This window comes from Sminthopsis crassicaudata, chromosome X (assembly GCF_048593235.1).
Source record: "Sminthopsis crassicaudata isolate SCR6 chromosome X, ASM4859323v1, whole genome shotgun sequence".
NCBI classification, from domain to species: Eukaryota; Metazoa; Chordata; class Mammalia; order Dasyuromorphia; family Dasyuridae; genus Sminthopsis; species Sminthopsis crassicaudata.
This window is the reverse complement of record NC_133623.1, coordinates 11364848-11386933: the sequence shown is the minus strand read 5'-3', so window position 1 is coordinate 11386933 and position 22086 is coordinate 11364848. Positions and strand designations below refer to the sequence as shown.

At 48.9% G+C, this 22086-nt stretch overlaps 1 protein-coding gene across 5 annotated transcripts in view; it reads right to left on the bottom strand.

The window, feature by feature from the left end:
- PCDH19 (protocadherin 19) overlaps positions 1-22086 on the bottom strand; it is a 111061-nt gene that overhangs the window by 84463 nt on the left and 4512 nt on the right. For 2 of the 5 annotated variants that reach the window (XM_074276955.1, XM_074276953.1), the window contains exons 2-3: positions 19843-19983; positions 19042-19369 (exon numbers count right to left, since the gene is read on the bottom strand). In XM_074276955.1, coding sequence (XP_074133056.1) covers positions 19042-19369; positions 19843-19983 — 469 coding nt within the window. The remainder of the gene's footprint in view (positions 1-19041; positions 19370-19842; positions 19984-22086) is intronic. The other 3 variants (XM_074276958.1, XM_074276956.1, XM_074276954.1) reach the window with 2 other exon arrangements.

Genomic DNA, 22086 nt, shown 5'->3' with positions numbered 1-22086 from the left:
ATATTTATCAGTCGCTTAGTAAATATAAATAGTCGCTAAATGTGGCCAAACTTGGGTCCGAGTACCATGTTATAAAATGAACTAAAGAATGCCTGTGATGAACTGTGCATCCTACTCAGCTCATCCTTACCATTAAAAAAAAAAAGAAAGAAAGAAAGAAAACAAAAGAAAAGAAAGTCTCTTCTAAGCACTTCGTGGCATGGGGGACAAGAGAGCTTCGTCAAGCAAGTCTGTACAAAAGGAGGCTTTTGGGGCCCGAAAGAGGCCCGGGGCTTCGATCTGCCCCATGTCCCAGAAAATGGACATGCCCACATGCATGGGTACCTGTACGCATGCATGTACCCCTTTCTCTGGGAAATCAGTTGGTATACTGGAAGATGCTGATTCACCTTCAGCAGGGAATATGTCGTCACTTACTTAAACACATCAGGCTCCAGCCCACACCTGCTTTTCATAATTCTGAAATCGAATCCATTGTAAAAGAAAATACACCTCATTTCTGGCTACCGTGCAAAACCACAAATGCCCCATAAATATTGATTCTGTAGGGCTCTTTCAGCCTTCTGTGGCCTGAAATCCCCCCAAACACTTTTTCATTGAATCTTGGCCCTTCGCTGTTAATCTACGGCAAACAGCAGAATGAACAAAGCTACACAGAACGGCCTGGCGTGCCGGCCCACGCCATGAAGCAAGTGACAATCAGAGAAATAAATCATTAGGCGCAAATGGGAGTGAAAATATTTCTTTCTGTTGCAAGGTATTAAGATGAGAAAAACTTTCAAAGTGGCAGCTTCAAGCAATTGCATTCAAAGTTGCATAATTCCGTTAGGCTGACCTTCCACTGGAATCAAAAGCTACTGATTTCCATAATGCTGGCCTCCAACAGTATGAAAGGTTAGATAATGCATCATGATATACACAAACAGTTCCAAAATATATGACTCGAGAAGGAGATCTCGGTGACTCCAAGCTCTGGGAATTTCAGGTAGAGTAATAATCAACATTATTTATATCGAAGCGAATTTTTGTTCTCCAGGAAGATCTCGTTTTCCAGCCAAGGGGAATGAAGCTCCCGCTTATCCGGGAAGCTGGCGCTGGCCCTAGAGAGGCCGCTGCCAGCTCATTTACGCTCCTAGTGGGATGTGCTCCCAGTGATCAAAGAGGATCACCCAAAGGATGATTCCATCATGGCCCAGAACATACACACAACTCTGGTTCTAGGCACCCAAAGGCCCACCTGCTCAGAATACAGTACCACGTGAAAAGCTGAGTTCAAGGCCTGTTTCTGACACGCTAACTGTGTGACTCTAGGCAAGTCACTTCACTTCTCCTGCAACTCTAAGTAACCAGGAAGTTGCTGGTCTATAGGGGTGAGGAGAATTCCAAACTGGGAGCTGCACCCTACCCCCACCAATGAAATCACAGGGCCGAAGCAAAACCAAAACCAAGGACATTTCTACCTTAAAGCAGATGGATTTGATGCTCTACCATCTAAAAAAAACAACTCAGATTACTAAGGGTCATCCTCTTTTGAACACCACCTCCAAGACCACCACTGCCACCTAACAAAGGCGGGCCCATGAGCCATACAAGCTCTGGGCTACCATACCTGCCCTGGCTTTGACCATTCCATTTGATTGGTCGATCTCATTCAACTCTTCCTCCAGAAGGTTGGTGCCATAGGACACCCAGACTCTAACCAGATTAAGGAATTGGTGCTGACTTTCTGGGACCAAGAAGTGAGCACAGCAGGGCATCAGGAATGCCCTCTCTCAATATCAGGATGGGGACACCCCCCAACCTTTCCAAAGCAGCAGAAAAAAAATAGACAAGTGGTGATGATGATCTCATCATCATAAGCACCAGGCTGTACATTCCTTGGCGATGCAGCCAACATAGCGCTTGGCGCACTTTTTTTGGTCAAGATCTGGGATTTCATTGATATAAGGAACTCCAAGTAAGGATATGTCCAATATCAGTGTAGATCAGACAACTCCTCTGTAACTTAAACTCTTTTTTTTTAAATTACATTTTCTTTTTTTTTTTAATTAAAACTTTTTTATTTTCAAAACATATGCACAATTTTTCAGCACTGACCCTTGCATAGCCTTGTTTCTGATTTTCCCCTCCTTCCTCCACGCCTCCCCGAGATGGCAGCTAGTCCAATATATGTTACACATGTTAGAGAATGTATGTGTAACTTACACTCTTAAGAGAGTGGCCAGGGGTACTGAAAGGAAAGCAGCTTTCCCAAAGTCACATGATCAGTATGTGTCACCATTGGGATCTGCACTCAGGTCTTCCTGCTTCTAAGGCCACCTCTATATCCCTCGGGCCTGGTTCCCTCTCACAGAATAGAAACCCTAAAAGGCCGGCTAAATTTTCAATCGATAACAGACATTTACATGGCACTTTGAAGTTTGCAACTGGCTTCCCATACATTATCTCATTTATAACAACACTCCTATGAGAAGGGCACTCCAAATATTATTTTTGCCATTTTTTAGATGAGGAAACCGAGGCTCAGCAAGGCGAGGTGACTTGCTTTTGGACAAACTAATAAGTAATAAGGGAGGAGATTTAAACCCAGACACTCCTGACTCCAAGGCTGGCACTAAAATCACTACATCATTCTGCCTCAAACCCATGGCTGTAGAGAGGCAGGTTCTTGCTAATTTCCCCCTCAACTTAGATGTCTTGTACTCTACCTTCCCCCTCATCACGGCATCTGAATGGCAAGATATTCAGAAAACAAGTCCCCAGTTGCTTTCCTAATAATACCTCATCGAATGGACAACATTTAAAAGTTGAATGAGAAGTTCACTTATATTCCAGCTGGCTTTTCTCTGAATCAGTTCACATGAGTCTTCCCAGATTACTCTTAAACCATTCCCTTCACCATTTCTTATAAAATAAATTCTTAAGTAAAATGGGATCCTATTACATCTATCTACCATAATTTTTTCAGGCATTCCCCAATAATGGATGTCCTATTAATTTCCAGCTATTTGACACCATCAAAAGAGGCGTCTTGCTTGACTCAATAAACAATAAAGAGAATAAAGTCAATAAACAGAATGAGATGCGCTGTTGGATATGGCTAATGTGGGATTTGCTTGGCTTGACAATTCAGATCAGTTACAAGGGTTTTTTTTTCCTTTTCTTTTTTTTTTCTGGGAGTGGTTCTGGGGTTAGGGAGAGAAAATAAATGCTCATTCAGTTTAAAAGAAAAAATTTACTTTTAAAAAGGTTCAGCTGTTGTACCAGATCTAAAACTATATTATAAAGCAGTGGTAATCAAAACCATTTGGTACTGGCAAAGAAATAGAGAACTCGATCAGTGGAACAGGTTAGGTTCACAGGGCAAAATAGTCAATAAGTTTAATAATCTAATGTTTGACAAACCCAAAGACCCCAGCTTTTGGGATAAGAATTCACTATTTGACAAAAACTCCTGGGAAAACTGGAAATTAGTATGGCAGAAACTAGGCATTGATTCACATGTAACACCACATACCAAGATAAGGTTGAAGGGGTTCATAAAGAATGAGATTATAAACAAATTAGAAAAACATAGGAGGATACTTTAACCTCTCAGATCTGTGGAGGAGGAAGGAATTTGTGACTAAAGAACTGGAGATCATTACTGATCACAAAGTAGATAATTTTGATTACATTAAGTTAAAAAGTTTTTGTACAAACAAAACTAATGCAGACAAGATTAGAAGGGAAGCAATAAACTAGGGGAAAATTTTATATTCAAGAGTTCTGGTAAAGGCCTCATTTCTAAAATATATAACGAATTGAAGCCCTATATATATATATGAAAGAATTCAAGCCCTTCGCCGGTTGATAAATGTTCAAAGGATATGAACAGACAATTTTCAGATGAAGAAATTGAAACTATTTCTAGTCATATGAAAAGGTGCTCTAAATCACCACTGATCAGAGAAATGAAAATTAAGACAATTCTGAGGTACATACTTCTCAGATTAGCTAAGATGACAGGAAAAGATGACAAATGTTGGAGGGGATATGGGAAAACTGGGACACTAATACATTGTTGGTGGAACTGTGAATGAACCCAGCCATTCTGGAGAGCAATTTGGAACTATGCCCAAAAAATTACCAAACTGTGCATACTCTTTGATCCAGTAGCGTTTCTACTGGGCTTATATCCCAAAGAGATTTTAAAGGAAGGAAAGGGACCTGTATGTGTCAAAATGGTTGTGGCAGCCCTCTTTGTAGTGGCAAGAAACTGGAAAATGAATGGATGTCCATCCATTGGAGAATGGCTGAATAAGTGATGGTATATGAATGTGAGAGAATATTACTGTTCTATGAGAAATGACCAACACAATGATTTCAGAGAGCCCTGAAGAGACTTACATGAACTGAGGCTGAGTGAAATGAGCAACACCAGGAGATCATAGTGCATGCAACCACAAAACTATACACTATATGGCTCTCTTCAACAATGAGATGATTCAGACCAGTTCCAATTGCTCAGTGATGAAGAGAGCCATCTACATCCAGGGAGAGTCCTGTGGAAACTGAATGTGGACCATAACAGAGCATTCTCACTCTTTTTGTTTTTGTTTGCATTTTATTTTGCTTCCCTCTTTTTTTCTGGTTTGATTTGATTTTTCTTTTGTGGCACAATAATTGTACAAATCTGTATGCATATATTGGATTGAACATATATTTCTACCATGTTTAACATGTATTGGACTACTTGACATCTAGGGGAGGGCGTGGGGCAAGGGGGGAAAATTGAAACACAGGGTTTTGTAAGAGCTAATGTTGAAAAATTGCCCACGCAATGTTTTGAAAAATAAAAAGCTTTAATAAAGAAAAAAAAAAAAGGTTCAGCTGTGCATGCATAGGAATGCTCAGCTTTCAGCTTCAGTCATTCTCTCTAGTCTTCTCTTTCTGCCATTTCCCCATTTTAAAAGAAATACCTGAGAAGGCCAGACTGAGAGGGTACCCTAGAGGTGGAAGGCCAGGGAAGCCATCTAAAAAACTCAGGGTATCCCCTAAGACCGTACTAGAAATGTGCTTCTAAAGGGCCGTAATAACCATAAAAATTTTAGTAATTAAAAAAAAAAAATCAGACCTACTTGGGAAAGTCATTATTTCATAACAACGCTATCGTGTTCTTTCCTCTAAACTCTTAAGAACAAAAGTTACCATTAATATGCCTCATTGCTCAAAAGTCTCTATTGGTCTCACTTCCAGTTGATCAATGATGGACAGAAACAACTATACCCAGAGAAGGAACACTGGGAAGTGAATGTAAACTGTTAGCACTACTGTCTATCTACCCAGGTTACTTATACCTTCGGAATCTAATACTTAATGTGCAACAAGAAAATGGTATTTACACACATATATTGTATCTGGGTTATATTGTAACACATGTAAAATGTATGGGGTTGCCTGTCATCTAGGGGAGGGAGTAGAGGGAGGGAGGGGAAAATTTGGAAAAATGAATACAAGGGATAATGTTATAAAAAATTACTCATGCATATATACTGTCAAAAAAATTATAAATAAAAAAAAAGGAAAAAAAAAAGTCTCTATTGGTGAAAATGGAAATGTGCTCACAAGAGAAATCTATATAGATCCTCTGAGTCCTGGCCACATGGGACCTCCCAGAGAGCTCTCCAACAAGCTGACCCCCTGGACCTGAGACCCCGCCCTGGGGTGCCTAGTTCCGATCTGCCAATTCCCCCCATCTCCCATAGCTTGGATTGCATGTGTTCTTTTCACTTGTACTTAATGCACAGACAGAACAAAAAGCTCTTTCTGCTGAGGCAAATAGCACAAAGCCAGGTTCTGGGGGAAATGGGCAGAGCAGGAAGGAAGGCACTTGGTCTAGTCACCTATTTTTTTTTTATTATTAAAGCTTTTTATTTTTCAAAACATACGCATGGACAATTCTTCAACATCAGCCCTTGCTGCAACCCTGTGTTCCGATTCCCCTCCTTCCCCCAAGCCCTCCCCTAGATAAGCCACTTATATTTAAAGACCTAGACTTATATCCTATCTGAGTAAGTCCCTTAATTTCTCATTGCCACAGAGAATGTTGCTTGTAAACAAGTTGTTGGATTTGCATTGGCGGCGGGAGTTTCCACATTGGCAGCTGGATACATCAATGAATCAAAGTTCTAGTCCTAAATATATGTATATGTGTGGACATATATTTCATAGCCCAGCTTTGTATTTTTTTATATTTATTTAAAAAAGCAAAACCTTGACCGAAACCATAACCCAATAAATAGAGGGTGGATCTTCAAATTCAGAAGACTTGGACTCAAATTCAGCCAGTGGCATATATTAGCCATGTGGTTTTAAGCAAATCATCACACCTCACTGAGCCCCCAGGTAACCAAACATTAGGATTCCAAGTCCCTAAGGAGCTGCCAATCTGCAATAGTGGAGGGAATTTCCTTCCCAGAAGTCCCCCATGCAGATGATATCACAAATCCATACTTTTCCCCAAAACAAAAGCTAAAGGGGCTTTCAGATTCCCATAAGCCAACTGAAAGTACTTAAAGGTAATCTGTTTATGCTTAATGAGCGTATGGCAATAAGGGAACACATAGACAGCAAACTTGAAAATGCTACATAAATGTTCCTTGTAATTATGGCTGCTGCTGCTGTTGTTATGACTGAGACCAAATACAGAATTTTCCATGGTTTGTTTTTTAAAAGTCAAGATATTTTCTAATCTTTGTTCAACTGGGGGGGGGGGGGAATGGGGAGGGAGGAAAAGAGCAAGGGGAAAGAGAAAGCAGAAGTGATGGGGCCAGAAATGGGCTAAAATCAAGAAAGGGCAGAGGCTCACAATTTAAATTCCCCAGAAATGCAATTTCTCTGCAAGCCCATCAAGGGATCTTTATTAAGCTGAGCGACCGGCTACCTGGCTTCCTCCCACCCAGGGAGTTCCATTAAAGCTAGTCACCGGCAGGGCTCCTTCGGGTACAGTGACTCAGGGAGGCGGCCTGGCAGGAGGGGGGAAAGGAAGTCACTTCTGCTTCCTCAGCCATTACTCAGCAAACAATTGAAAAGAAAATCCAGAGGCTTATGGGCATGCAGAGGATCATCCCATTAACTGGTGCACTGGCCAGTGCACTGAAGGGAGGCAGTTAGAGCTGGATTCACATTCCTCTGCTTCTGGGCCCGGGGTGACCTTCAGTGATAATAACAAGAGCCCCGCCCCCCAAATAAGAATGATGATACTTGACATTTCGGTAGCATTCCTGTACAATATCACTGCCCAGTGAGGGAGGTGCTCCTGTAGCTATTCTCCTAATCCATTTTACAGATAAGGGAAATGAGATTCAGAGAAATTTAGCATCTGAGGTAGGTTTTGAACTCCTTCTGAGTCCAAGTCCTGAAATTTTCTCTGAATCTTCTGAATCTATTCTGCCTCAAGTCACTTAATCTCTTTAGGCCTTGGATTTCTTACCTGTAAAGGTTGGGAGGTTAGATTTATTGGCTCTAAAATCCCTTCCAATCCTAAGATCCTATGACCACCCCCCCCCACTCCCACATGTTCCTTTAGAGGGCGATCACCTTTTGCGACTTTCTCTGTCTCTGTCAGACTGGCTTCTTTGGCCATTCTAATGTGATATTGCCAGAATGGATCTATCAGAGGCCCAGAGGCACAAGATGATTTCTCAGATATGGCACAGGATCGCACATCTAGAAAGGATGGTAGAGATCATCTTTCTCGTCTACCCTCTTTGTTTTCCAAATAAAGAAATGAAGGCCCAGAGAAATTAAGTGAGCAAAAGGCTCACTGGGATGAGGCAGCAGAATCAAGATTTGCCCCCTGGTCCTCTGACGTAAATCTCCATCTTTGCCACTCTCCTACTCTGTCTGGCTTGACAATTTTTTCCCTCTAAATTCAAGAAGAAATCCATTTTGTCCAGAAGAACAAACCACACAATATAGAAAGAATTGTCCTTTGTGTTCCAGAAACCAGATTTGGTGGCAGATAGGGGGGAAGGAGAGAGAATCTTTCAAATGGAGGCTGCCACGAACAGCGCTGGGGACAAGGCACGGGGAGGGGTTGGGGGTGGCGGGGAAGACCGGCTTTCCACAGGACTCCATCCTGATGAGGCTTGGAGGGAGAAAATGGAAACTGGCTTCCTCACTGAGCACAAGAAGGCTGCTCATCGAGGTGATGCTGAAAGAGCCAGCCACATAGCTCTGGGGATACTCCAGAGCACACAGGTCAAAGAAAAACAAGCTTTATCCCCACTGAGTTCTCTGGCTGTGTGAATCCAGAATGTTTTCCCCAGCACATCCCCATATACAGCTGGACCCTCAAATGTAGAAAATGATCAAAGATAAACCCTCCTCCAGGCCCCCAACCGAAGGATAAAATCTGTTCCAGAGGAGCTATTATTTTTTTCAAATGAAATGCTCAGGTTTTCATCACCCTAGGAAACTGCTACTCATCCGGGGAGCTTTCAGGACCCGGGACAGCAACCTGAGAACTGTCTCTTCCTAGCAACATGATGGCTAAGCACGGAAATACAGACGAGCCCCATCACCCAGCCAGGTTCTGCAAGGGAGTCCAAATTTGGCCAAGAGAAAAATCAAGCCGACCTCTCTGATGCTGAGACTTTTGCCAACATCACTTCGGCTAAGATGGAGACATGTTGGGAGGGAGAGTGGGGAGGGAACAAGAATCATTCCCTTTGAAAAAGTGAGATACTTGACCTAGAAAAAAATAACCACAAAATTCATATGGAAGAACAAAAGGACAAGAATTTAAAAGGAATTAATGAAAAAAAAATCAAATTGAAGGTGGCCTAGCTGTACCTAATCTAGAACTATATTATAAAGCAGCAGTCACCAAAACCATTTGGTATTGGCTAAGAAATAGACTAGTTGATTAGTGGAATAGGTTAGGTTCAGAGGACAAAATAGTGAATAAAAATAGCAATCTAGTGTTTGACAAACCCAAAGATCCCAACTTTTGGGATAAGAATTCATTATTTGACAAAAACTGCTGGGAAAACTGGAAATTAGTATGGCAGAAACTAGGCATGGACCCACACTTAACACCATATACCAAGATAAGATCAAAATGGGTCCAAGATTTAGGCATAAAGAACGAAATCATAAATAAATTAGAGGAACATGGGATAGTTTACCTCTCAGACTTGTGGAGGAGGAAGGAATTTGTGACCAAAGGAGAACTAGAGATCATCATTGATCACAAAAGAAAAAAATTTGATTACATCAAATTAAAAAGTTTCTGCACAAACAAAACCAATACAAACAAGATTAGAAGGGAAGTAACAAATTGGGAAAACATTTTTACAGATAAAGGTTCTGATAAAGGCCTCATTTCCAAAATATATAGAGAATTGACTCTAATTTGTAGGAAATCAAGCCATTCTCCAACTGATAAATGGTCAAAGGATATGAACAGACAATTTTCAGATGAAGAAATTGAAACTATTTCCACTCATATGAAAGTGTTCCAAATCATTATTGATCAGAGAAATGCAAATTAAGACAACTCTGAGATACCACTACACACCTGTCAGATTGGCTAAGATGACAGGAAAAGATAATGATGAATGTTGGAGGGGATGTGGGAAAACTGGGACACTGATGCATTGTTGGTGGAGTTGTGAAAGAATCCGGCCACTCTGGAGAACAATCTGGAACTATGCCCAAAAAGTTATCAACTGTGATAATAACCTTTGATCCAGCAGTGCTACTACTGGGCTTATATCCCAAGGAAATACTAAAGAAGGGAAAGGGTCCTGTATGTGCCAAAATGTTTGTGGCAGCCCTTTTTGTAGTGGCCAAAGACTGGAAGATGAGTGGATGCCCATCCATTGGAGAATGGTTGGGTAAATTATGGTATATGAATGTTATGGAATATTATTGCTCTGTAAGAAATGACCAGCAGGAGGAATACAGAGAGGCCTGGAGAGACTTACATCAACTGATGCTGAGTGAAACGAGCAGAACAGAAGATCATTATACACTTCAACAATGATACTGTACGAGGATGGATTCTGATGGAAGGGGATAATTTTGGCAAAGAGAAGATCTAATTCAGTTCCAATTGATGGACAGAATCAGCTACACCCAGAGAAGGAACACTGGGAAATGAGTGTAAACTGTTTGCACTATTACCTTTTACCCAGGTTATTTTTACCTTCTGAATCCAATTCTTCCTGTTCAACAACGAAAAAAACAATTCTGCACACATATATCTAGGATATACTATAACATATTTAACATGTATGGGACTGCCTGCCATCTAGGGGAGGGGGCGGAGGGAAGGAGGGGAAAATTCAGAATAGAAGGGAGTGCAAGGGATAATGTAGTTAAAAATTACCCATGCATATGTACTGTCAAAAAAAAAAGTTGTCATTATAAAATTAATTTTTAAAAATACTATTAAAAAAAAGTGAGACACTCCTAGAGATTCGGAGACAAATCTCACATGATAGAAGCATTACCCTCTTGGCATCCTAGGGGGGGTTGAGTGAATCCTTCTGGATTTGGAGAAAGACCTAAATCCAAATCCTTCTGACTTCTAAAATGTAATAGCTATGTGACTCTAGACACCTTCACCTCTCTGAGTCTCCATTTCATCATCTGTAAAATGGGGATAATAATGCCTAGGACACCTGACTCACAGTTATGATAAAGCTCAAATGAGGCACCGAACATAGAGCCTTTCATCAGTTCAGCTATTGTGATTTTTAGGAAAGGCGGTGTGACATAAGAGGATGGAAAAATAGCCTGGGTTCAAGTGCTGCCTCTGAAGTAAAAAAAAGTGGTGACTAGAGGGAAATGACTTCACTTCTCACTGCCTGGGGCTACCCTGTAAAACCGGAGGAGAAGCCAACTAACTGGCACAGCTGGAGACAATTTCCATTTTGGCCGCACCTTTGAAATCACCGGCCCAGGCCTCTCCCTCATTTTACTATTATTCCAACTTTAGCCCATATGAAAATATGTTAGGACACCTGGGTTTTACCCTTGTGACTTGAGGAAGTCACCCCTCTGCTTGGAGAAGCTGCAGTGGCTCCCTATCGCCCCTCAGTCAAATCCCGTCTCCTCTTTGGGGCATTTAAAGCCCTTCACTATCTGGCTATTCTCCTTCAAGGGCTTTGCCTTCCAGCTAAGCGCTTGCTGCCCCCTGCAAATGACACGCAACGTCCCACGTGCGCCCTTACCGGAGCGGTGCTCCCGGCCCGCGCTGGGTCGGCCCAGATGTTTAGAGCGCCCCCTCCCTCCAAACTGTCATGGATTCCTGCTCCCCAGCGGAATGCAAGCTCCCTGAAGGCAGGAAGCGCTTTTCTTTTCTCCTTTCTTCTTTTTTTGCCCTCAAACCCCCACACCTGGCACTCAGTAGGTGATTCATAAATGCTTCTTAGGCTTGAATTGAAAAAAAAAATGGAATTGAATTTCCTTTTGTATGAGTGCATCCCTTAAGCTTTCTAGTGGGGAAAGGAACCCGGGCTCCTCCCTGCCAGAAGGGCTCAGAACCACGAGCCGAGCTGGCGCACAATCTGATTGCAGGTGCAAAGGGCGCGGCCCCTTCCCTGCCCGGCCCGAACAATCAGGGGCAGGTGGAGGCCCTGGGCCACCTATTCAGACCGGGGTAAGCCTCCCCATGCGGCCCGCGCCAAGCCCACTCGGAACCCTACACAACAGCCAAGGAGGAAATGTAGCGTGAACAGCCTTTCCCTCTCCAAACAACTGATCCTCGGGGACCGGCGCTGCAAGGTTCTCAATTGTTAGGAGTAAATGAGGCTCACATTAAAGAAACCCAGCCTCTCTCAGTGGGAAAATGGTTGCCCTGCCGAGCCAGGTGCCCTTTCAGACACAGCCCTCTCCTTCCAACGGCTCCATTCCCCGCGCCTCCGGCCACTTGTGCTCCTCTGAGCCCGGGAAGCAAAGGCACACGAGGGGGTCAGCCCCATGACCCCGGCGGCCACCTCGGGCCAGTCCGGCCTGATCCAGCTGGCCCCGAGTGGGCCCCTGCGCTTCCGGCCCTGGGCACGAGTCCAGCAGTGGAGACAAAAGCATCACAGCCAGAGCCTAGGTGGGGGGGGGGGGAGGGGAGAAACCCAGATGCTCTCCTTCCAGAAAACCGGTAAAGGGGAGAGGATGAACTAAAGCGAGAAGGCCTCTTACTTAATAGATGGCAGCTTCCTCCATTTCCGACTCCCTGAGCCTCAGTTTCCTAATCTGTGTGCCACGAGAGACAGCCCGGCCTAATGGATAGGAGGCTGGAGTTGAGCTCAGGAAGACCCGGGTTCAAATTCTGCTTGTGTCTGCGGGCAAGTCAGTAATCTCTCCGAGTCCTTCTACAACATGGAGACGAGGGCCCCTTCCTCTTCCGGGATCATGGGGAGTCTTAAAGGAGGTGTGCCAAGTGCTGTGGAAAGGGCGGTAACTGGGACTAGGAGGCCAGACAGAACAGTGAGTCACACAGCCCTTGGAAGCACAAAGCCTGTTGTTACTGTTCCTGCCTTCATTATTAAGAAAGAAAGAGTAGAGAGAGAACGCTGTTTCCAACCCAGAACACCTGGGTTCCAGACCTATCTCTAAAACTGCTGGCTGCGGGACCCCCTTTGGGCCCACGGACTGAGGCAGTGCTCCAGGACCAAGACAAGGTGCTCACCTGGATGGGGGAGGGAATGAATTGCCTCACTGGGAGCTTCCCCACCCGAATAAAATCACTGGCCCAGCCCCTAGCCCTAATAATTCACAGTAACTACATTACTACATAATGGGAGGAGCCCGAAGCTTTGATTTCACTGTTGTGGAGCATTCCCGGTGTGGAAACTCCCTCCACAGAAACAAAGCAAGCATTCATCAAAAACTTCGAATTTCAGGGAGTGGGTCCGGACCAGTACTGAGTGGCTGTGGCTCACCCGGCGTCAGCCAACATGGAGGTAATAACTGAATCCAGGTCTTCCCGACTCCAGAACTGGCTCTTTGTGCCATCCACAGGGGCTCCTCACCGGGAAAACCTGGATGGAGGATCACTGGACTGGAAGGAGGCCTGGGCTCATCTGGTCCATCACCTTCATTTTCACTTGCTTAGGGTCACACGGGTCCTAAGGGACGGAAGGCTACGAACCCCGGCTTTACTCCAGTCCAGTGTTCATTCTGCCTCACCTTGCTACCTTAACAATTCGGGTTGTATTAGTTTTGGCAACACACATGCTTGCCAATTTCTGTGGGTGTGTGTGTATGTGAGTGTGTGTGACAGTGTGTGTGACTGTGTGTGTGAGAGTGTGTGTCAGTGTCAGTGTGTGTGTGTGAGTGAGTGTGTGTGTGAGTGTGACATTGTGTGTGTGAGAGTGTGAGTGTGTGTGTCAGTGTCAGTGTGTGAGAGTGTGAGTGTGTGACACTGTGTGTCAGTGTGAGTGTGTGTGTGACATTGTGTGTGAGTGTGTGTGTCAGTGTCAGTGTGTGTGTGACATTGTGTGTCAGTGTGAGTGTGTGTGTGAAAGTGTGAGTGTGTGACACTGTGTGTCAGTGTCGGTGTGAGTGTGTGTGTGTGTGTGAAAGTGTGAGTGTGTGACACTGTGTGTCAGTGTCGGTGTGAGTGTGTGTGTGTGTGAAAGTGTGAGTGTGTGACACTGTGTCAGTGTCGGTGTGAGTGTGTGTGCGTGTGTGTGCGTGTGTGTGTGTGTGTGTTGGGGGAGGCGGTTTAAGAGATCTCCAATTTCACAAGTCTAGGGAACTCCCAGTAAGGAATTTCCTCCAGCAGGCCAGGCCCCGCTCGGAAACCTAGAGTTTGGGGCAGCACAGAAAGGTTAAATGACTGGCCCAGCCCAGAGGTAGATATTGATAAGCTCACTAACAATAAGCATACTCTTAATGGTCATTATTGTTAAAAAGGAATCCTAAAGCAGAGCCCTCTATGGAAAAAGCCCTGCCTCCAATCCCCAGAGGGGATGAAATCTCAGGATCATTAGTGAGAAGACTCTGGCTGAACACAACTTTGGCGAGGGTGCACAGGGAGCCAAGCGATCTCTAAGGTAACCAGCTAATTGCTAATCAGGAATGATAATAATAAATTAGCAAATCCTAATGTAAACTAACCGGGGCCTGTGGCAGTTGCATGGAGATGATAATGGCGCAGGCTACTTGGGAACATGGCTTCCAAGCCGAGACCAGCTGGGAACAGCTTTTGCAAGGCTAAAATGGCAGACAAGGGACAGTCCTGACAACTCAACATCCTGAACGTGCTGAAGAAAAGCCCGGTGGCTTTCTTTTTTTTTTCTTTTCTTTTTTTTCCCACACAGGGGGTCTACATTGATTTTTAAATGCCCCCTCATCCTTTTATTCTATTATGGTCAAGAAAATGGACGAGAAGCAAGAGTTCTATGGCCTGAAAATGGCGAGGTTAGACTACAGGACCTGGAACTGAATTCGCCCCACGTTCGTTAGCACCCATCCTGCGCCAGAGAAGAAGCCCGAGTCTGGAAGGCTTCCTACCCTCCGTGAGCTTACATCCTCCAACAAGGCCCCTTCCAGATCAGAACCCAGGACCCCAAAGGCCCTGGTTATAAGCAGCAACTCAAATTTCTTCAAAATGTCAGCCACTGCCCATTTCCCCTCTCCACCCCAGGGGTCTGTTTTCTCCTGTGCTCTCCTGATTCTTTCCAGTTCTCTCAAATCTTTGGGGGGAGATGATCCTCTGCCTCCATCACCCCTCCTGAGTCTGGAAAACTCCATGGAGAATGTCTGAGGGGGTTTCCCAGGGTGGCTTCTGTGAGCGTGCTTCTCATCTCCCCCACCCCTCATTTTAGTTCGTTGAACAGCACTCAGAACCCAAGATGCTGCCATCTAAGGGATCTGTGCAAGTGTGGGGACGTGCAGCCAGAGCCCTTAACCGTGGACGGATAGACAGCCCCTAACCCCCGACCCTCGGACCATCTGGGCCAGGAATTTTCGCTCTCTTTTGTGTCCTGGCCTCCTTTACAGGCCCATGTTTTTAAATGCAAAAACTGGACAGATAAACAGAGCGTCTATGAAGCACTTCTCATCTACCTGGCACCGTGAGGGCACGCAAGAATAAATAAAATACATAGGGTTACTCAAGAAACTGCAGCTCCCGGGAGCCTGGTCCGATCCTTTCACTCCCCCAGGAGGAAATCCAGCTCCAGGGTGAGGAAGTTGCCCCGAGTTTGCCCCGGGACCTCGACATCCTGGGCCAGGGCCAGATGGGCGGCCCGGGTTGAGTTCCAGTTCTGGGGCCCGGTGCTCTATTACAACCCCCTTATCAGCCTAATTGCCTTAAAAGGCCCTTTCACTTCTCGCCTCTCTGGGCAGCTCCATTTGGCATCGGCTGTCTGTGTTTGTGCATTGATGCAGAAGCTTCCCCAATTCAGCATCAAAGTGGGTAACCTTGACAGTTAACCAGAAAGGCTGGATATGCTTGCCTGTAACTGCCACGGCAGATGGAGGGGGGGAGGCCCGGGGCCCTCAGAGGCCGGATCGCACAACCTGCCATTGGATCCAAATCCTTCTTGTTCTACTGCGGCCATTTTGGACTCTAGCTAGCCTCCCCAAGGGGATTCGCTTTAATACAACCCAATCCAACTCCTATTTTGTGTAGGACACCTTCAAGGATTGGGGATTGAAAAACAAACAAACAAAAAAACCAAAAGTGAAACAGTCCCTGCCCTCAGGGAGGCCCTTTTTCTCCAGGGCCTAGAATAAAGTGGGTACTTAACAAAAGCTTCTTCCTTTCCCTTTCTAGTGAGATTGGAAGTGTTCTGAGGACAAGAAGTGGGTTTCTGACTCTGCATCAGGCATGGAACCTAGCTCAGTGTGTGGAGGCTCCCTGGGTTGGACTTGTGACATCCCAGACAGGATAGGGACATGGAAACCCGCTGAAAAGAGCCACAATGAAGGCCTCTGGGAAAATGACTCCTACTCTGTGTAGGACACCTTGAAGGATTTGGGGATTAAAAAATCAAAAGTGAAACAGTCCCTGCCCTCAGGGAGCTTATTTTCTAGTCTAAGGAGGTCCTATTTGTCAAGGGCCTAGAATAAAGTGGGAACTTTAAAGAGGCACAGTGAAGGCCTCTGGGAAAATGATTCCCCTCCGATGCCCCAGGCATACCTAGGGCCCATCCCCCGGCACCCACCGGCTGGCTTCCTAGGCTCCCATGGCCCTCATGCTCAGGCCCTTGACAGAGAGAACTGGGCCGAGATACTCTATGGACTTTAGCCATCACTCCCTTTCGGCTGCTCCTCCCTCTTGGAGGAAGCTTTAGCTAGATAGGGGGGAAGGAAATCTTTGGCCCTCCCCCTTCCCTCCTCTCCCCTGCCCTCTCCCCTATATGCAACTTGGTGGCAGATGCAGTGGAAATGACCGGGCCAAGGCGCCCAGCCCACTCGAGTTTCCCCAATGAGGGGGACTACCTAGCAGGACGTCTGGGTCCCCGCCCGCCCTCAGAGATCTCCTGAGCAATGAATGGCAGCATCAAGCCAGGGGAAGGCAGAAGAGGGCCGAGGAAACGATCCCAATTCGGTTCTTTGCCTTAACTGGGGTGTTGGCCCAAGGCACCCTCCCGCCGGGCTGCAATGACCGTATTAGCCGCCGGCTTCCATTTTCCCCGGTGCCCCAGGCCTAGACTCAGCTGAGCCAACGGTTGGCCCCCTGTTCCCGGCAGGGCCATGGAAAGATGAAGGGTGGGGGGAAGGGGGGTGGCCCTCCCTGACAGGAAGCTGGCCTTCATGTGCCCCCTCCCGCTTGCCAGGCACCAGAGGCACCGCGGTCCGGAAGGGCCTGGTCTCTTGGACTCTTAGCCCAGCCTAATTAATATTTATACAGAGCCCAGCACAGGACTGGCCATATAATATGCATTCAATAAATATATATTGATTGATTAATTGACTATATCTGCGCTCCGCTTCCTTGTGGGAATGAATAATTTACTTCCGCCATCCTTCACCGGTGGCTCCTCCAAAATGTTCCCATTTGTCCCGGAGCCTGGCCCCTGCCTCCCCCCCCCCCCCCCAGAGCACTGGGGCCTCACTGCGTGTACATTTTATTTATCCTTATTGGGGGGGGCGGAGCCCTTCAAGAGAGGAGCCTGTTTACTTTGGGCCTTTTGCTCCCCAGCAGCCACTGCGCTGCTCAGCACCCAATATGTGCCTAAGAAGTGGCCCTCGGATGGGACTGGGCTGGACCGAAGCCTCCCCCTCGTTAGCCCCTCTCCATTCAAAGGGCCATCTCGTTTGTGAGCTGGGGAATGGCTCTGCCGCGCATGCTCGCACTATGGGATGGACTCTCCAGGGCGCAGTTTTGTTTCCGCCTGGATAAATCCGCACCCAGAGCCAGGCGGAACTGGAAAGCGCCTCGGGGCCATCTAGTCCAACCCCACTCCAGCTGCCCGGAATGGAACTGAATGGAGTGGCCCTGATCCTGAGTGCTGTCCTTCTCCAAATTAGGCTGTTGTTTCTTCTCTGGCCCCACACTGGAGGCAGACACCGTTTGGCTTCGGAAAACCCCCCCTTTCCAACCCAGCCCGGGCTCGGCACATAGTAGGGGCTTAATAAGTGTCTGTCAAACGAATGGTTGGATGAGTGATGCGGGAATGAGTAGATAGACCAAGAGATCTATCTAGGGGATTGGACTAAATCACCTCCCAAATCCCCTGCAGCTGGGACAGGTAGCTGGTCAACAATCTGGTGAGAGCACAAAAGCACATGGAACACGTAAGCGTCTCTCCCTTTCTCCCCCCCCCCTACAGATACCCCTCCTCACTTCTCTCCACCTCTTACCCTCCAGCATTCCAATAGCCATTAGCCATCTTCCTAGTGCTTCAAGAAAACACTTCCATTTGAAAAACCATCTGCAACCTTTGATTGTTCAAGGTAAGGGCAGACACATAGAACCAATATCCAGTTAGTCCAAAAACCAAATGGCAAATGAAAATTTCCCTTTACCAAGATAAGGGCAGACACATACAGCTGATATCCACGGTTAATCCAAAAACCACAAGGCAAATGACAATTTCCCCTTGCCACAGTAAGGGCAGACACATACGATAATATGCCCAGTTCATCCAAAAGCCACACAGCAAATGACAAATTCCCCTTTGGCAAGATAAGGGCAGACACATAGAACCAATGTCCACAGTTAGTCCAAAAACCAAATGGCAAATGAAAATTTCCCTTTACCAAGGTAAGGGCAGACACAACTAATATCCCGGGTTAATCCAAAAACCACAAGGCAAATGACAATTTCCCCTTGACAAGGTAAGGGCAGACACCGAGATCCAGTTAATCCAAAAAAAAAAAAAAAAAAAAAAAAAAAAAAAAAAAAAAAACCAAAAAACCCAAAAACAAACAAACAAAAAAAAAAAAACAACCCACGTGGTCAGTGACAGTTTTTCAAGCTCCTCTCCTCTCAGCTGTGACCAGAACTACCACCAAATGGCAAAGGAATTTGGCTTCCTGCCCCCCTCCCTCGAACCACCCCCCAAGGAAGATGCCAGTTAGCAGGAATAGGGCAAAGCTAATTATGGCCAAACTGGAACACAGCCCTCAGAATAACAGATCCTCTTCCACCAGCCTGTCAGAGCCTCTGCTAGAATGGTGGCTCTCCCTAAAGCAAAGTATTTTGGGGCTTGGGCCTCTTCATTTTTTTGTTTGTTTGTTTGTTGGTTGTTTTTTTTTTTTTTTAATTGTGGTTTAGTTTTTAGGGGTTTTTTTTGTTTGTTTTGTTTTGTTTTGTTTTTCCCCCTGACTTGCCCGGGTCACACAGCCAGGAAGTGTTAAGTGTCTGAGGTCACATTTGAACTCGGGACCTCCTGACTCCAAGACTGGTGCTCCATCTCCGGCACAGTCTAGCTGCCCCATTAGGTCCATTTTGAATGGGAAAACCAACGTAAGGCCCAAATGCCCCAGAGGGCTCCGGGAGAAGTCCCATCCGGGTTGCGGCCCAAGACGCCGGGCCAGGCTGGTGGAGGGGGGACGGGACGGACGAGCTGGAGGGGCCCCGGGGCCACTCACCTCGGGCAGGGGCATGCCGTTGATGATGAGGTCGGGCTGCTGGGCGCTCTGCACCGCGAAGGTGTGGTGGTAGACGGTGCCGGCGCCGGCGCCGCGGCCGGCCTGGCTCTCCACGTTCAGGAAGGTGCTCTCGGAGCGGCGGCAGCCCAGCGGCAGGCTCTGCTGGTGGTAGTCGAAGTAGTTGAGGGACGAGGTGAGGGAGGAGCAGCTGACCACGTTCATCTTGTCGTTCTCCTCCACGTCCCGGGGCACCAGCCGGATGTCGTTCTTGTTGATCTTCTTCTTCTTGCCCGATTTCTTCTGGTGCCCGTAGGAGTACTCGGCGATCCTGGGGGACAGACAAGCCAGGTGAGCTCGCTGGGCCGCCCGGCCGCCCCCCCAGGGGCTCCGCTCCTCCGGGCCCCCTTTACGCCGAGTTGGCTCCTCCTGGTGCTTCCGACACGGGGACCCCAGAGTTCGCAGGCCGAATTGAGCGCCCCCCCGGCCGCCCCGCTTCCTCCAGTTGGCAATTTGGCAGAGGGGAAAGGGAGCCCACTGGAAAGCTACGGCACAACGCTCGGACGCCCGGACCTGAGGCAACTTACGATGGGGGGACGGCCTCGGGGACGAAGGAAAGGGAAAAGAACCCGGCGATTAGGAGCGCTCCCGCCCCCCGCCCCCCCAGCGTTAGCCACGGTCCTGCCCATGTCAGCGCCCGCCGGCAGGTGCGGAGCGCCCTCGGGGCCGTCCCCCCGGCTCCCTCCCCCCGCCCCGCGTCTGCCAGCCCGCCGTGGCTCGAACGGGGAGCAGCGCCTTTTGTACCTGGTCCCGGCGGGCTCCGTTTCTCCCCTGCTTTTGTGCCTTCCTCCCTGCTCCCAGGAGAAACAGAGCCGCAGCCCCTCCACTTGCCGTTTGGGCCTTTTTATGAAATGGCAGAAGAGGCGAGGGATGGCTAGGCAGCTGCTGCAAGAGAATGTCAGGGTTAGTGCATTCAGCGGCAGGCTCCGCACCGAGCCAGACCTACACACAGCGGGACTGCGAACGCGCCGGACCCAAGCCGGCTCCGTTCGCCTCACAGCGAGCCACACACACACAGACACAGCACGGGACAAGGGGCGGGCGCCGGGATTCTCCACTCCCTCTATTACTTTCTACAGCCCGGGGCTCGGCGCCCTCCGCTCGCCCGGGAGAAGAGCAGGCAAAAAAGAGGGCGGCGGGCCGGCCCGGCGGCCGAACGGCCTGCCTCCGCGAAGCCAAGCGCTCGCTGCGGGGCGGCTCCGGGGGGCGGGGGGGGGGGCGCTGCCGGGGACACCTGCACAACCCGGAGCCCCACCGGAAAGGAGAGCCCGGCCCCCGGAGCCCAAGTGGCCGAGGACAGCGGGAGGAGAGAAGGGCCGCCGAGAGGCTGGGGCCTCCCGGGCACTGCCCACACCTCGAGCCGAGAGGCTCCCGGCATCCTCTCCAGAGCTCTCCCGGGCCCGGGCAAGGCAGGCGGTCGGAGCCACCGAGGCCACGGGTAGCGGACTGGAGGAGGAAGGGAAGAGCGGAGGAGAGCTGGAGGGGAGCCCCGGGCTCCCGCTAGTTCAAAACATTTAAAAAAAAAAAAAAAAGAAAAAAGAATGTAGCTAGATACTGCTAGAGCAGCAGCCTCGGTCCGAATCACCGGGTGGCTTTTTTTTTTTTTTTTTTTTTTTTTTTTTGCTCACCTAGCTTGGGCAGCCTGGCAAAGGGGCAGCCTGGGCGCTGCCCTTTATTTCTTTATCAGGCACGGCCCCGAATGGCGGTTCGCTAAGCCTCAGCCATCCCGAGTCCGGGAGGGCCGGCCTGCGGGGGGAGGGGCCCGCCCGGGCCCCGTCGCCACGGGGACACTCTCCGCCGGCGCGCGGCCGTCGGGCGGCCAGGGCTTCTCTCCCGGGCAGCTCCTTTTCATCCCGGCAAAGGGCCGAGACGCTCCCTCGCTTTGGGCCGGGTGGGCCGCCGTGGAGAGAGCCCGTCCTCGCCCGCCGGGACGCCTGGGCCCGGCCCCGGGCGGGTCCCTAGATCTCCCCAGCCCCCGGGGCCGGCGGAGCCCGAGCCACTCCTCGGCTAACAGGATTAGCCCCAGTTCCGAGGCGGTGCCGCAGCTGCTCCTTTATGGGCCCTCATTGATATTCATGGGGCTACGCCTCCGTCGGGCTAAGCCGGGCAGCTCGCCCTCCCAGCGTCCATTCGGACCCGAGCCGCCCCGCCGCCTCGGACCCGGGCCAGGACGGCTTCGGGTGGCTCGCCGCCTACGTCAAGCCCAGATGGCCGGCCCGGGAGCCGGGGGAAACGCTTGGGTGGCGAAGCGCGCGCTCTCACGCGCACACCTGCGGGGTCCGAGCCAGCGGGGGAGAGGGGCGGGGGCTCGGGAACCCGGGACTCATTTGCATCCGACTCCAAAACCCTTTTTTTCCCCCTGTTTGAACCCTCGGATTCGGTAGTGCTGCAAAAAATAATAAACAGCGTCTGGATGTGAAGAACCCGCACAACAGTGGTTTGGGGTTCCCCCTTTAATTGATCCGGGGGTCCCGAGATCGGATTGCTTTTCTCGATTTCTCGGTTTCCCCCTTTCCCTCTGGCCGTGGGCATTCAAGCCCCCCCGCCCCCCCCGCCCCTCAGCAGCCTCAGAGACGCGGGCGTCCAAGGGGCATTCTCCGGTGGGGCCCCGAGCTAAGGGTGCCCCTAGCTGGCCAGCGCCCCCGGAGGGGAGCCCCCACCCACCGGTTCGCAGTCGGAGGAAGAAGAGCGATAACCACTTAGCCACCCACAGAGGGGAGAGTGTCGTCGGTCGTTTGGGTGCCGGGTCTACACCGCAGCCCAGCACCCCGATGTTTGGAAGCATCCAAATGACTGCGAAAAGCGTTCCCTTTGCCCCCCAGCTTTTCCACGGGGCCGGGCACAGACGCCAGGCTCTCGGGCTCCTTCCCTCCTCCCCTCCCTTCCCCTCCCCCATTCCAACTCCAATCCCCAGCGGCGTTTCCTCTCCCTGGGGGCCGCTTCCCCTCCGGCGGGCCGGGCGCGGGCAGACCCGGCCCAAAGCTCGGC